We start from the raw sequence: 15,416 nt of genomic DNA on the forward strand, positions 1-15,416 counted from the left end.
CATTAAAATTATATTCTTTGAACTTATAAACAGCTGTGGAATACTAAAGACAATTTTAAAGATTTTTATGCCTTAAAAGTAACATTATTATATTATTATACTATTTACCTATACCCTCAGCCCTTAGAATGAAAAGATCAATGATTTCTTTATTCAGTGATATTTAAGTAAGTTTAAGTCATACTGCTAAGGTGTACTGCTTTGTCTGTTATCTTTGTTAGTCCACTTGACAAATTCCTAGGATCTGTTTTTGATAGGGAAAGGTGATATGAAGCCAGGTTTAAGTCAGGTCTTAAGAATTTCAATTCTTGTCTTGTTTAAGTAATTGTATTAATAAGTGCTGTGTATCAAAAATGCTCCCTTTGAGTTGAGAAATTGTGCTTTGGTATTTACCTGATGGGCAAGTTACTAAAACCTCTAGATTCTATTGTTATTCATAAAGACTGGAACAAGCTCTCTTAAAACAGGTCTGTCTTTCTTGGACATAGTGAACCCTCTCTAATCCCACCTATTCAGGAGGTGGAGGTTTGAGGTAGAGGACCACCTGAACAGCCTTACTAAGGCTTTGTAGCAACAAAACAAAATGAAAAGTTTCAAGTGGTAAAAGGCCCACTGCCAAAACACCCCCCCCAAAAAAATAATAAAATAGTAATGATAATAAGAAAGAGACTTCTAGTCTTCCAGTCTTAAGAAAGATTTGTGGGGTTTTTTTTGTTTTTGTTTTTTTAGTATCTATTTTCTGGCACTTTTTCTTTGTTTTACATGCCACAAGAAAGGACATGCCTGCTGTCTTTGGTTACTTTTTAAGATATTAAACAGTTTTTAGTGTTTAGGGTTAGAGGAAATTAGTGTTGATTTGGATGATTCCTGGAATTCACTGGAATTGTGCAGACAGCTTCCTTTAAAGAAATAAATTCTTTTTGTTTATTAAGTTTGTTTTAAACCAATTTTCTCTTATATTTATAAATGAATTCATTTCAGATTAGCCCTGATTAGCTTGCAAGTGCATTGAAGGTGATCAGTGAGGCTAAACTTGTAGTGACTTATCAAAAAATTCCATCAGTTTTACTTTGAATATTACCTGGATTTAGGAGAGCAAAAGTTGATTACTTTGAGAATGTAAACAGCTTAAACCAGGATTGTAAAATCAGAAGCCTGGTATGATTACAGGTACATGAAAAGAGCTGGTTATTCATATCATTTGTTAATGCTGGGAGTGAATTTTGAGAATGAAGATTTAGTGTCATGTTAGAGGTCCAGCACAGTAAATTTATTGTTGCTGGTCAGTAAGTGAATGTGCCGTTTTGCTAAGACATGGATACTTAAGGTAACTGCTGGAAATCCAGATATTGAAATGCTTCTAGTATATCCACCCTTGAAAGCAGGTTGGTATGAAGAGCCAACTGTAATGACATGGAGTTGAGCCAGAGTAGTACACATGAACCTTTTGAGGATTGAAAAACTTTCAGCAGTTCTACAAAAAGCTTTTATCCTACCACATACAACACATTCTGGTTTAATAATATCCCATGTTTATACAGTACAGTATTCTAATTAGTCTGAAAATTTCTACTATTGGTATATTCTAAAAAGTTTGCAAACTTATTTATATTGTAAAAATCAAGTCAGTCTGTCTTAAGAAATAGTTCAATTTTAAGCTTTTGAACTGGTCCTACAGATCTTGTGCTAGAACTTGTGACTTTTCATAAATGATTACATGCTCTGAACACAAAATTAATATGCTATTTAAGAGTAGTCACTATATAGGGAATGGATAGTCCTTCTTTTCCGTTTAGTACCAGTAGAAATTTGAGTTAGGTAGAAGTTGTTTTGTATTGCATACTGGCAGGTAAACAAAGCTAAGGTTAAAATAATAGATTATATTACCTTTTAGTTTAGGTAAATAGTATTATAGAATACACGTGCTAATTTGAAATTTTTATAGCAGGAGCAAAAGCCCAGCTTGGGATTTTTAATGAAAAATGTCAATGTAATTTAGATTTAATTTTCTGCGATAGCTCCTCCATTCTCATATTCTCTCTCTCTCTCTCTCTCTGTCTCTCTCTTTTCTACATTTCTGAATTCTTTTCTAGTGGTTGGTTATTCTTTTAAATCTATGGTTAGGGAAACATAAGCTATGAAAGAGCCATTGTAACAATGATCTGAGATTAGAATTTGACTCTCCAAATGACCTATTGTAGGTTAGTGTTTATAAATTAAAGCTGTGTGACCCTAAGATCTGCTTTTATTTTTAAAAAGACTTGGTAACTTTTAGAATACACAAGGAATATTTAGGTACACCCTGTTTGGTGGTGAAAATTCTTTACCTTATACTCCAAGAAATGTGTTAACTGAAATGAAATAGAGAAGATTACTAGGAATTTATGCATATTTTTGTCTTAAAAGTTAAAAATGAATTATTTTGTTAAAGTCTGTCCTCGTTATATAGCCTTTAGTCGTTCCAAAATATAATCCAACCCTCTATTAAGCAGCTATTTGAAATAAAAGTGATTTCAAGTTTCTAGAATGAAGTCATCATATATTTATTTTTTTTCTTTCCAGTCAGAATTTAAATGTGTCTACTGTTACAACATATTATTCTATTTAAAAGTACTTTTCCATGAAGTTCAAGACAGCTTGAGTTATAATGATGTTTGAAATGTTATAAATGATATTTTAAAACTTTAGGATCATTACCAAAGTTTTTGCCTGATGTACCCTGCTGTCATATCAATATAAAAAATGTCCATTTCATATTGATTCGCAGACATGATTTTTCATTTTAACATCTGAACTTGTAATGTGTTTTAGATCTATTGTTTTTGCTTTGAGAAACAAAAGGAATAATGTTTCTTAAAGTGATGGCATCTTAGACTTGTTGAAATGTTTCAATACTCAGGCTTTCTTAAGGATTAAACATTCAGTCCTATTAACAATAATTTTTATAAATCAGCTTTTTAATTTTAGTGAACTTCGCTAAATAATCCTGTGAAACTATTACCCATTAATGAAACAATATTTTTGTGACCCCTTTGTAGTAGTTATTGAGGAAAAAGCCATAGTACTTGGTGATTGGATTTCTAAAGCAATGGTACTTGTACTATTTGAGTATTTTAGTGAGAAGTTAATTCTGTGGAAAAAGAAAATGTACTCTCTCTCTAATGTACTCACTTGCTTTTATTGCTTTACCACACAGTTAGTTCAGAACTATTTTGTCTATATCTGTTGCCTTGTTCTAGAGAATTCTGCTTTTGTTTTTGTTAATCGTGTTTATGACACTCACTAATGATTAGAAAAGATAGGAATGGCCCTTAGCCTTATTTTCTAGTATGTTAAGTTTGCATTGTAGGATTAGATGGATAACTTTGAACATCATAGACACCTTTGCATTAGTTCTCATGAAAATGGAGAAACAAAGAAAAAGCATAATTTACCTTAGAAAGTATTTATTAGGGTTATGAAAAATATTAACATTTACTATCTGATCTTGTACTATTGGTATAAGCCAGTGGGTCTGTATTTTTTCTATTCATATGTACAACCCTTTCCATTTGTGTCATAATTGGATTTCTTTCATTCTCTACATAATTGTTTTCCATTGTAAATTAAGCCCATAATTCTTAACTTCCTTTATCTTCATTTCAGTGACTTCAGTGAAAAGCTTCTTATAACTCTAAATTGGTATTTAAAGTTTTAGATGCCTCAAATTTTGGTTATTATCTAAAATTTTCTGGAGTTATGCTAAAATAGTGCTGCTTTATTTTCTGATCTAGACTAGCATTTAGGACAAATATTTTTATTAAATTATATTTTCTGAGCTAATTTGACAGTATGATTCTTACTGGAGTAGACAACTAGTTATTGAAATCTATCGGTCTTTTAGTATAGGTTAGATAGCTATGCATAGTGTAAAATATACATTTTCTTATTTGCTCTAAATACTAAGAAAATAAATTGATTGCTTAAACAGGTACCAGCAACAGATAGAAATGCTTTAAGTTCACTTTGGGGGAAACTGGCTTCTGAAATCTTAATGCAGAATTGGGATGCCGCCATGGAAGACCTCACACGTTTAAAAGAGACCATCGACAATAATGTAAGTAGCACTTTTTTAGTGCGAGTCTCTAAATTCCCAGATACTCTTCATTCTCATAAGGGAAATCATTGTACACTTTGGAGTGAGTGGAGCTAAAAAAAAGTTTCAGACTAGCTTTTTTAGACTTGACTAAAAAAAAATCACTACGGGTAAGCAAATCTCCTTGAAGAGAACCATCAAATTTCTTTTGGAGAAAATTCACTGTTCACTTATGTATAGCTCCTGTGCCCATTTTTTTTTTCTGCACTTGTCAAAATGAAACTGCTGTTAGTGTCTGATGTTACAGTCTTTGCAGAAAAATGGCAGTTTTCAACCACAGTTTATCTTTACTTAAACTGGTAATTAGAGACTGATGGGTTTGGTCCTTGCTTTTAAAATGTTTCCTGAGGGCTAAGCATGGTAATACATCCTTATATGCCCAGCTACACAGGAAGTTGCAGATCAAGAGGATAATAGTTCTAGGCAACAGGTAGTGAGACCCTCATCTCAACAAATAAATTGTGTGCAGTGGAGCATGTCTGTAATCCCAGCTACACAGAGGCTTAGTCAAGAGGATTATGTTCCTAGGTTGGCCTCAGCCAAGGAAAACAAAGCCTTACCTGAGAAATACCTTTTAAAACGAAAAGCAGACAGGACTAGAGCTGTGGTTCAAATGATAAAGTAGTTGCCCAGCAAGTATGGGACTCTTGAGTTCAAATCCAATAGTTTTCTGAAATGATTTTCATTTATAAACCTCTGTAAGTATGGTTTAGTGAACACTACTGATTTCTGCTTCTAAGAATAGTATAATTGGGAAAAAAAGATCCAGTAGAATAAAAGGATAAGTGGTGGGAATTTAATTATAATGATCCTACTGCACACCTGAAGATTTAGTGAAATTACAATTTTTAAGACAGTGATATTTCTTCCCTTGCTTTTTTCTCATAACTAATATATACTATTTACATGTTTCTTAATCTTTTAGTCGGTGAGTTCTCCACTCCAGTCTCTTCAGCAGCGAACATGGCTCATTCACTGGTCTCTGTTTGTTTTCTTCAACCACCCCAAAGGTCGAGATAATATTATTGATCTCTTCCTTTATCAACCACAGTAAGTTACGTTATTCTTTATTCTATAATTTTGGTTGTAATTTTCCAGAATTTCATGGAATTCTTTAAAATATAAAATGAGCTTCTCTCTCTTTGACTTTGTTATTTATTCCTTATTTATATCTTCCTTACATAGTAGATTTACTGTTTATTTGAAAAACTCACATTAACTCCTAGGTAAATTATTTGATAAAGTGTACTCTGGGTCCTTTAAAATACTATTTCATGAAGAATCTTAGGACTCCCCCTAAAAAACTATCCTGAAAATGCATTTAACAAGATCCCAGGTAAGTTATACATATAGTTGGCCTTCTCTATCTGTGAATTGCTTGTGGGTTGAACCAAGTGAGTATTGAAAGTAATTGGGGACAAAGTATTCCTGTGTACTAAACCATGTATCATTTTTTTGTTGTTGTTATTTTGATTATCCTCTAAATGATATAGCATAGCAGCTACATATATAACATATATATTTTATTAGGCATTATAAGTAGAGATAAATTTAAAGTATAGGGAAGGATGTGATTAGATTATATGCAAACGTTCCTCCATTTTCTATAAGGGACTTGAACATCTGCAGATTTCCGTAAAAATGGGTCCTGATACTAAGCCCCTACAGATATTAAAGGATGATTCTACATTAATGTTTTAGAAATAAAGATCTGAGCTGAAGTATAAGAATCCTTTTTATATCATATTTTTTTCTATCCAGCCTTGGTTAATCTTATGGTAGGAAATTGATTGTTTTATAAAGGAGACCATTCTTTTGTTAATCAGAAGTTAGTTTTAAGTTTACTCTCTTATCCAGACACTAGTGGCTCTCATGCCTGTAATCCTCAGAACTCTGAGGTCTGAGGATCTTGGTTTGAAACCATTCTTAATATAATTAATCACCAAAAAATCCAGAAGTGGAGGTATCTCTCAAGTGGTAGAGTTCCAGCTTTGAGCAAACGTGTCAAGCCAGAGCATAAGGCCTGCTGTTTAAGCCCCTGAACTAGCACTAAACACACAAAAAGTTTAGTTTTTATTTGAGCTCAAATGCCTATGAAGCTTCAGCTTCTCATTTCATTTGGTTAGAACAACAGAAAATACAATTTATTATTTGTAAACCTGCATTTGAAGGTAATTTTTACTTTTCTCTACATCTTTCAGACTTTTTTAAAAACCATAGGCTTTCAGACTATATTACTCAGATAATTTCTGTTTATCTTTGTGTTCAAAATTTGTATCTTCGAAATTGAAACCATCTTCTAGGCTTGATATCTGTCCTTTATAGATTGTGGTATTTTAGCTCCTACAATCTGTACATGTGCTTAAAAGAGCAAAAGATTACTAAAAAGTATTTTAGCAATTTAGTATGACCTGTATTGACTGTGTTTTTAGCCAAATTGTACACTAAAACAATGTATTATTTGTTGACCTAAACGAAGGCTTTTTAAATTCTATTTTGTTTTATGTCTGTGAAATTGGGATTTTTAACGAATATATAACAAAATTATTTTTAACATTTTTCTAAAATTCTTATTTTCACTTATATAGTGTAGAAAAAGATAAAATACCTTTCTGATAGATGTAGTCAAAAGGCAACCCTAATACATTGCTACTGGAATGTAAACTCGGTCAACCACTCTGGAAGCAGTATGGAAGTTCTAGCACAATTCTACTGGGCATTTACCCAGAAGATTACAAACCAGGATAAAGTAAAGCCACTGGCACAACTATGTTTATTGCAGCACTATTTACCATACTAAGGTATAGAATCAGCCCAGTTATCTGTCAGTGGACAAATGGATCAAGAAAAACAGGTTAAATGAAGTAAGTCGGGCCCAGAGAGACAAAGGATGCACGGTTTCCAATATACATGAAAGCTAGGATTAGCTTAGAAACTTTATAAGTAAATACATTGGGTGATACACAAATGTATACAGATGTTATATGTTAGATTCAAGGGAGAGCTAAAATGTAATTCCTGAGAAAGGTAAAATCAGATTTTAACAAAATAAGGACCAAGAATCAGGTAATTGCAGGAGTGGGGCAAGGTCAAGAGGAAACTGGTAGATTAATGAAGAAAAGAGGAGGAAAATGCAGTCAAGAATCCAGTGTGTCAGGGTAAAAAAAGACAAACAACTACAAAAGCAATACTTGCAAAACTGTTTGGTGTAAGTGAACTGAACACCTGGGGGGTGGGCGGGGAGGGAGTGGGGTATGAGGGACAAGGTAACAAACAGTACAAGAAATGTATCCAGTGCCTAACATATGAAACTGTAACCTCTCTGTACATCAGTTTGATAATAAAAATTTGAAAAAAAAAAACACCAAAAACGAATCCAGTGTGTGTCCTACAAAATTAAGAAGAGTGAAAGGAGTGGGTGGGGGGGATGGCTGAAATTGTTAGAAGGTTTAAGACTGATTAAGATACATTGTATTCATAACTTGCTGGGGACTCCTTTGCACAACTAGTTAAAGATAATAAAGTAGGTATTAATGAAGATGAACTGACCTATTTTTAAGTTTCTGGGATTTTTCACTCTTAAAGCCAAAATGATACTTTGCAGTGATTTTTTAATGGGCTAAAATCTTAACCCAGTCATTAATAAAATTTCTTTTAAGTATTCATTTTAGGCATATTTTTGAGGTGCTGAAATATTTAAACATTTTAGTTACCTCTTAGTATAATAATTACCAGGACTTAGAATGTGAAAGAAATTTAGATTACTGATACCTATAAAAAGTATTCAGTGAATAATACTGGAGTTTGTTTCTTTTTTTTCTTTTTTTTTTTTTTTTTTTTTTTTTTTTTGTGGCCAGGCCTGGGCTTGGACTTGGACTCAAGGCCTGAGCACTGTCCCTGGCTTCTTTTTGTTCAAGGCTAGCACTCTGCCACTTGAGCCACAGCGCCACTTCTGGCCGTTTTCTATATATGTGGTGCTGGGGAATCGAACCCAGGGCTTCATGTATAGGAGGCAATCACTCTTGCCACTAGGCCTTATTCCCAGCCCTGGAGTTTGTTTTTTTCATGGAAAAGCAGAGAATAATTTTTAAAAAGCATGTGTTAGTATTCTCTACATTAAATTTTAAATGTTCTTCTAAATCTGGTTAATAGAACTACTTTTAGCAGCCTAGTATATTTTTTATACTAGTGTTCTAACTAAAGTTTGGTATTTATATATTTAGTCACTACTTGCATGTTTCTGTAAGAGGTAATTTTTTTGTTGTTGTTTGAAAAGTTAAGATGAACATGATACTGAGCGAGAAGGTGGTGCATCATCTTTACTTGCAATGTAAAGTTTTAATTTTAAATGTAAACAGCAGGTGGGAGATTGAAATTTTATCATTTTAACATTTTAATTTATGTTTTTACTTGAAAATATAAAAGATGGAAGACTTATAAATGATTGTGGATTTATATGACAGATGATATTTTAAAAATTGAAAATTGCCAGGCACTGGTGGTTTGCCTTTATAATCCTAGCTACTCTGAGGTTGAAATCTGAGAATCAAGGTTCCAAGCCTGCCCAGGAAGAAAAATCCCTGAAATTCTTATCTCTAGTTAACGAGCTAAAAGCCCAAAATATAGCTGTAGTTAATTTTGTAGACTATCAAACCTGAATGAAAAATCCAAGCAAGATTATGAGTTCCTGAATTCAGGCCCTAGTATGAGCACTGAAAAATTTTAAAAATGAGCCAACCATACTGGCTCATCCCTGTAAGTTAGCTACTTACACGATTTTAGGAGAGAAATTCTAAGCCAGCCTGGGCAAGAAAGTCCATGAGTCTCTTATATCTAATTAACCACCAAAAAGCCAGAAGTATATCTATGCCCTGAGATCAAGCCCTAGGACTAGCACAAAAAAATAAATAAAAAGAAAATAATGAGGACATACTGTATATTCTTGGTTGATGGTTTCTAAAACCTTAAGTACCAGTATCACCACCAATCAAAATAATAATGGTGATGATGAGAAATAAGGAGGACCTGTCAATTTTAACCCTTTCCTATGTAAGTGGTTAGTAGATCTGCATTTAGAAATTATATTCAAGTACTGTTTCAGAAAGTTTTCCTTTTTTGGCAGGGAATATGGCCTAGTGGCAAGAGTGCTTGCCTCCTATACATGAAGCCCTGAGTTCGATTCCCAAGTACCACATATATAGAAAATGGCCAGAAGTGGCGCTGTGGCTCAAGTGGCAGAGTGCTAGCCTTGAGCAAAAATAAGCCAGGGACAGTGCTCAGGCCCTGAGTCCAAGGCCTAGGACTGGCAAAAAAAAAAAAAAAAAAAAAATCTCACAGAAAGTTTTCCTTTTTTATATATAAGTACCTTCATAATCATAGGTTTTCGTTTTGTCCATATACCTCAAAATGTTTTCTTCAAAATTTCACAGAAATTGTTTCCCAAAGAATTCAACTACTAATAGATATAAGTAACAAAGATATATATGATTACATGGAGGGGGAGGGGGCAGTGAGGGAGAAAGGTAACAAGTTGGATAAGAAATGTACTGCCTTCCGTATGAAACTAATCCCTCTGTACTAAACTTTGAAGTGGTTATATGATGCACAAGATGATAAAGATATATCAATTTAACATTATATAAGTTAATTATTTTAATAAATTGAATTCCACAAATGACTACACCAAAACTCATACTAAAAAAAAAAAATCTTGCTCCTCCCCTATGCTTGAATGTAAGAACAGTCTTAATTAAGATTGTTGAGGGAAAAAATTGTTCTGAATGAGTATTGCTATGAAAAACGTTGCCATTTGAAGCCTGGCACTTCTGACTCATGCCTGTAATCCTAACTATGCTGCTGAGATGTGAGGATCATGCTTTGAAGCTAGCCTGAACAGGAAAGTCGAGGCTCATTAAACTACCAAAAAAAAAAGTTGGAAGTGGAGTTGTGGCTCTAGTGATAGAGTGCTAGCTTAATGCAAAGTAGCTCAGTGACAGTGCCCAGGACTTGAGTTCAAGCCCAAGGACCAGAGCAGAAAAAAGAAAAAGTTGCCTTCTAAAACTAAGGCTTAGTTTTTCTGGTGGTGTATTCTGGTCATCAAAATTAAAAATCCATGTGTTCATTAGTGAATATTGATTTTTCCCCTCAAACAGCTTAGATGGCATTGAGTTATTAAAGCAACATGTAAGAAAAATACCTTGAGCCAACAGAGGGTTGTTGTGCACTGTTGATCACCAAAATAACAAGATTTGCTCATGTTAGCTAAAACTGTGTTGGCTTATCTGAAATCTCTTTCTTTTTCCCTAATTGTTAGTGCTACTGTTTTAATCCAGGTTTTGAAATACTTTTAATATTTCGCTTTTCCCTATTCTTGTCAGTTTTCTGTCTCCCTAACCTCTCTAATTTGTGTTAAATGCCCAATTCTCTATCCTGAGTTTTTCACAGTTTTTCATTCAATGTATTCTAAAATAGGAAATCATAGATCAGTTGTCTTTTGGAACATAAACACATTTAAGGACCTTCCAAAAGACTAATACTCAACAGTGATAATTGAATTCTTAACCTTTTAAGTGAATCTATGTTTCATTTAAATTGGAGAACACTGACATGATCATTTAGTTTACTGTAGTTGTATTCTGTTGATTTATTGGGAGGAAATGGCCTTATAGTATTCCTTTCATTTAGCCTAAATATTAGAGTCTGATTGGGTGCTCAAATATTCCCATTAATTTATACTAGGTTATGTATCTAATCTTATTAAATATTACATCTATTTATATTTTTATCCTAGGTACCTTAATGCAATTCAGACAATGTGTCCACATATTCTCCGCTATTTGACCACTGCAGTCATAACAAACAAAGATGTGCGTAAACGCCGGCAGGTGCTAAAAGATCTAGTAAAGGTTATTCAACAGGTAAACCTTGAATTTTTTTTCTTGCTTAATTAAGTACAGAAACTTTAGGCCTCTTTTTTTTTTCCCCCTCAAGACACTACTAGTTCTTAAAGTAAAAATGTTTTATAAGAAAAGGAATTAGAAGCAGAATATAGCTTAAGTGGGAGAGTACTTGAGAGAAGACTGCATTCATTCCCTGGAAACACACTGACATGCACATGCATGCATGCACAGTAAAATATAATTCAAAGTAAAGAGAAAGGAACCTTAAGTGAACATTTGCTGTTTCAAAAATATAAGGTACTTTTATCATAGGTGTGATATAAATTACTACTGCTGGATGCTTTTCTAAACGTATTTTGTGTTGTTTCTATTGAAGCTAGCTAGAACTACTTGTTGGGCATGATAATAATCAGGGGTGACCTGTAAGTAGAAGAATATTAATATTCCCTCCACTAGGCAAAAGTTGCATTCCTACTAGTTGATTTTTAATGAGTTTCTCCAGGGATAAAGACAAAGAAAGATGTTTATTTGACATAAGAATATATTAAATACAAAGAAGAAATTGTCTTCGAGTTGGTTATGAATAACTATAGAGATGGGAAATTTAATTGCTTTTTTGACTAAAGGAGACATTTGTTGTAGAGACAAAACAATATTTTGAAATATTGTATAGAATTTTAGGTATGATTTGGAATAAAGATGGGAAAAATTGCTGTGGGAAGAAAATACTGGGTTATTTGTTACAAGTGAATGGTAAGGAAGAATAAAACTGGAATACTGGGATAATTTGGGGGCATTTTGCTAAACAAAATCTAACCTTGACTTCATTTTATAGGAGTCTTATACATATAAAGACCCAATTACAGAATTTGTAGAATGCTTGTATGTTAACTTTGACTTTGATGGGGCTCAGAAAAAGCTGAGGGAATGTGAATCGGTAAGTGAAATTTTCCTCAACTACATTTTTTGATCATTGCTATATGTCTGTCTTTTTTCAGAGCAATTTGTTAAAACATCGGGAATATTTTAAATGCACAATATAGTTTTGATTATCTTGCATAAGTAAAATGTTTCAGATTATGGATTCTGTTTTCTAGGTTACCTTTGGCTTACCTTTGAAATTTTTTTTTGTAAATTTTAGCAGTTTCTGTAAAGCAAGTGGTTTAATGTAGTTATATAACTTAAGTTTTACAATTTAATGGAAATTTAAGATTGCAGTAATTTATAATAAGATTGTGCTTCACCCCACTAAACTAATAGTTAATCTACTTCTAACATTTATCAGATTCACAAATAATCATCCATTTTATCTTTTTTATTTGCTACTCATCTGTTTCATCTTTTTTATTTGCTTGTTCGTTTATAGACCCATTTCACTGTGTAGCACAGGCTAGCTTTGAATTCATAACTGTCCTGTTCATTAGTCTCCTGAATGCTTGGGATTATATGAATGTGGCACCAGCAAGTAAACATTGATGTATATTCTTTATGCTAAATATTGAAACTCCTTTGAATCCATGAGTCAAGGGCTCTATATTCTTGAAGTTGATTTTATTACACTATCTGTGAAACACTCACACATTCTTTGCCTTTAAATTTTCCAAGTCTACTTTTTTTCAAAATCTTAATTAAATAGCTTGAAAAATGTAATACCTACAGAGTCTCTACAAAGTGGAATAGTAGCGAGAACAAAACCACTTTATTAGACTACTTCGTTACTTAAATTTACCAGTGAAATGGGGCATTGAAGTTTAGAGTCTTGTCTTTGGAGCATTCTTTAGATAAGTTGTTAGATGCTGGAATGTGGTTAGGGTTCTACTAGATGTTATCCTGTAGAACCCTGTTAATTAGGTAGTGGAACTACAGTGAATGGAACAGTAGACAAAGTATTTGAGACAAGTTTTAGAAGATTACTTTTCTGCATTATTTTGTATATTCTATATATGCAGGTGCTTCTGAATGACTTCTTCTTGGTGGCTTGTCTTGAGGATTTCATTGAAAATGCCCGTCTCTTCATATTTGAGACTTTTTGTCGTATTCATCAGTGCATCAGCATTAAGTAAGAAAATCTTGATTTGATTTTTATCTTTGATTTTTAAAATTTCTGGAAATTGTCGGTTACAAAGTAATATTTAATAGAATTGCAGTTACTTGGATTTTTATTTAATTTTCCTTCGCTTGTAGGAGAAAGAGGAAGCACTTTGATAGTGATTTGGAGAAGAACTTTTATTGAATTCTGTTTGCTGTAGACTAAGAAATATCTTTGGCTTTTATGTGTATAAGTACAGCATAATTTTTAAAAATGATAAGTTGACAGCTTTGATCGACTTGTTTTTAATTACCCTTCTAAGGAGTAAATGATATTATATCATTATGTAGGGGGGGAAATGAAGTAACGAGTTTTCAGCAGTAGTTCAAATAAGGAATTGGCCCTTAGCAAATTGGACATTCTGTTGAAAGACCACTACATTTGGTAATAATTTCTATTGATTATGTTTCTTTCATTTAATTACATATTTGAATTCTTTTATAGCAAACTGCTGTGACAATCTAAAATGTTTAAGCTTGGAAAAGTATGGTGAATTTTAGTTGAAATTTTCTCTGTTGTGTGAGAAAATTACTGGGGAAAAATTGTGAAATGCACATGACCTATTAGAAACTAATTTTACATATTAAGATTTGAAAAATAATATCCTTTGGCCACAGATGAAGTCAAATATAAAACATAAAAAAATTAGCACTTTAATGTTTGCCTCTGAGGAATTGTGTGGGAGAAAATTCTTTTTCTTAAGCCATTTGTTTTTGTTGAGCACTCCATAACTGGCTTTCTGCTTTTAGTGGGTTGTCATTGAAGTGGTTGTTCAGTTATAAGTGTACTGTAATCGTGGGGCTTTTCCTATGGGAATTTAATCTTTGACTGCAGTTTTGTTAGTACTTTACTTGAGACATAATTCTAAAATTTTGATTCTTAAAAAATTTATTCGTATTCCTAATATGTAGTTGGTTGTGAGTTAACGAGGCAGTTGCAGCATATGAACCTCTAGTGGTTAATAGATTCTGAAAGTTTCATTGTTCTTAATATTTATAATGGGGCTTGTAAACAAGAAAGGTTAGTACTTTGGTTTCCCTTGTATGGATATTTCCCCATTTCCTATTAGAATATGGTCACTTAGAGGATTTTCTTGTTTGGTAAGACTTTCACAGAAACACTGTTGAATATGTTGAAAATTGATTCTCCCTTATCTTTCTTTAGCGCTTGGTATCCTAACTTTGTAACACATAGCATGCTTTGTACAGTATAATATAAAAATAGTACATATAATTCTTAAATGAGTTAAACCTCTCCTTTGCATTAGTGAACTTACTTTTTTCCACTTGATAATACTTTTACAATGTGTTTGCTTCTAAGGCATTGCGAACAAGGAGGTTTGTTCCAATTCTAGCTCTTCTGCTTTGTCAGCATTGGGATCTTGGCTTGACTGTTTTTTCTTAGGACTCAGTATCTTATGTTTGAAGTAAATAAATTGTGAACTTATCCTACTTAATTAGAGATATGTAGTTCAAAGATAAAAATGTGGGAAAACTTTCATGTGACATTATCATTGCCTAAGAAATTTTCAGATTTATACTGGTATAGATTTTCAGCTTTATATATCCTATACTTCTCCAGTAGACAAAATCTCCAAAGCTGTGCCTGTGTGTGCATGTGAGAGACTGCCAGTACTAGAGATTGAGGTCTCAAGCTTTCAACAAGCTCATGGTAGTGCTTTGCCATCTGAATCATGCCTCTAGTTCTGGCTTTTTGTTGGTATTTAATTGGAGATAAGAGTTTCTCCTGTTTGTCTGCCCTGGCTGGCTTCGATCCACTCTCCTCAGATCTCAGCCTCTTAAATAGTGAGGATTAAAGGTGTAGACGTTGGGACCTAGCTTCCAAAGTATTTTCAAACAAAGTTTGGTAGGGGCTTTCAGACCCCAGAAATCTTTTATTTATATATATACATAAATGTGTGTGTATATATATATTATATATATTTATATATTTTATTGTCAAGGTGAAGTATAGAGTGGTTACAGTTACATAATTAGGTAGTGAGTACATTTCTTGTCAAACTTGTTACCTCATTTTTCTCCCACCTTCCCTCCTCCTCATCCCCCCCCCCCAAGTTGAACAGTTGGTTTACAACATAGTGTCTTGTTAGTATTGCTGTTGGGTTGGTTTGCTTTTTACTCTTTTTCTTTATATATATATTATCAAACTGAATTACAGAGAGGTTACAGTTTCATACATTAGGCATTGGATACATTTCTTGTACTGTTTGTTACCTTGTCCCTCATACCCCCCTCCTCCTCCCCCTTTCCCTTTCCCCCCCTGAGGTGTTCAG

The 15,416-nt window shown here is 33.1% G+C and overlaps 1 protein-coding gene across 1 annotated transcript in view; it reads left to right on the forward strand.

Moving 5' to 3' along the window:
* Nucleotides 1-15,416, forward strand: part of Eif3e (eukaryotic translation initiation factor 3 subunit E) — a 39,770-nt gene that overhangs the window by 12,715 nt on the left and 11,639 nt on the right. The window contains exons 6-10 of the mRNA XM_048358604.1: nucleotides 3,971-4,096; nucleotides 5,061-5,185; nucleotides 10,926-11,052; nucleotides 11,870-11,971; nucleotides 12,984-13,093. Of these exons, the coding sequence (XP_048214561.1) occupies nucleotides 3,971-4,096; nucleotides 5,061-5,185; nucleotides 10,926-11,052; nucleotides 11,870-11,971; nucleotides 12,984-13,093 (590 nt within the window). The remainder of the gene's footprint in view (nucleotides 1-3,970; nucleotides 4,097-5,060; nucleotides 5,186-10,925; nucleotides 11,053-11,869; nucleotides 11,972-12,983; nucleotides 13,094-15,416) is intronic.

This window comes from Perognathus longimembris, chromosome 12, assembly GCF_023159225.1.
Source record: "Perognathus longimembris pacificus isolate PPM17 chromosome 12, ASM2315922v1, whole genome shotgun sequence".
Classification (NCBI taxonomy): Eukaryota; Metazoa; Chordata; class Mammalia; order Rodentia; family Heteromyidae; genus Perognathus; species Perognathus longimembris.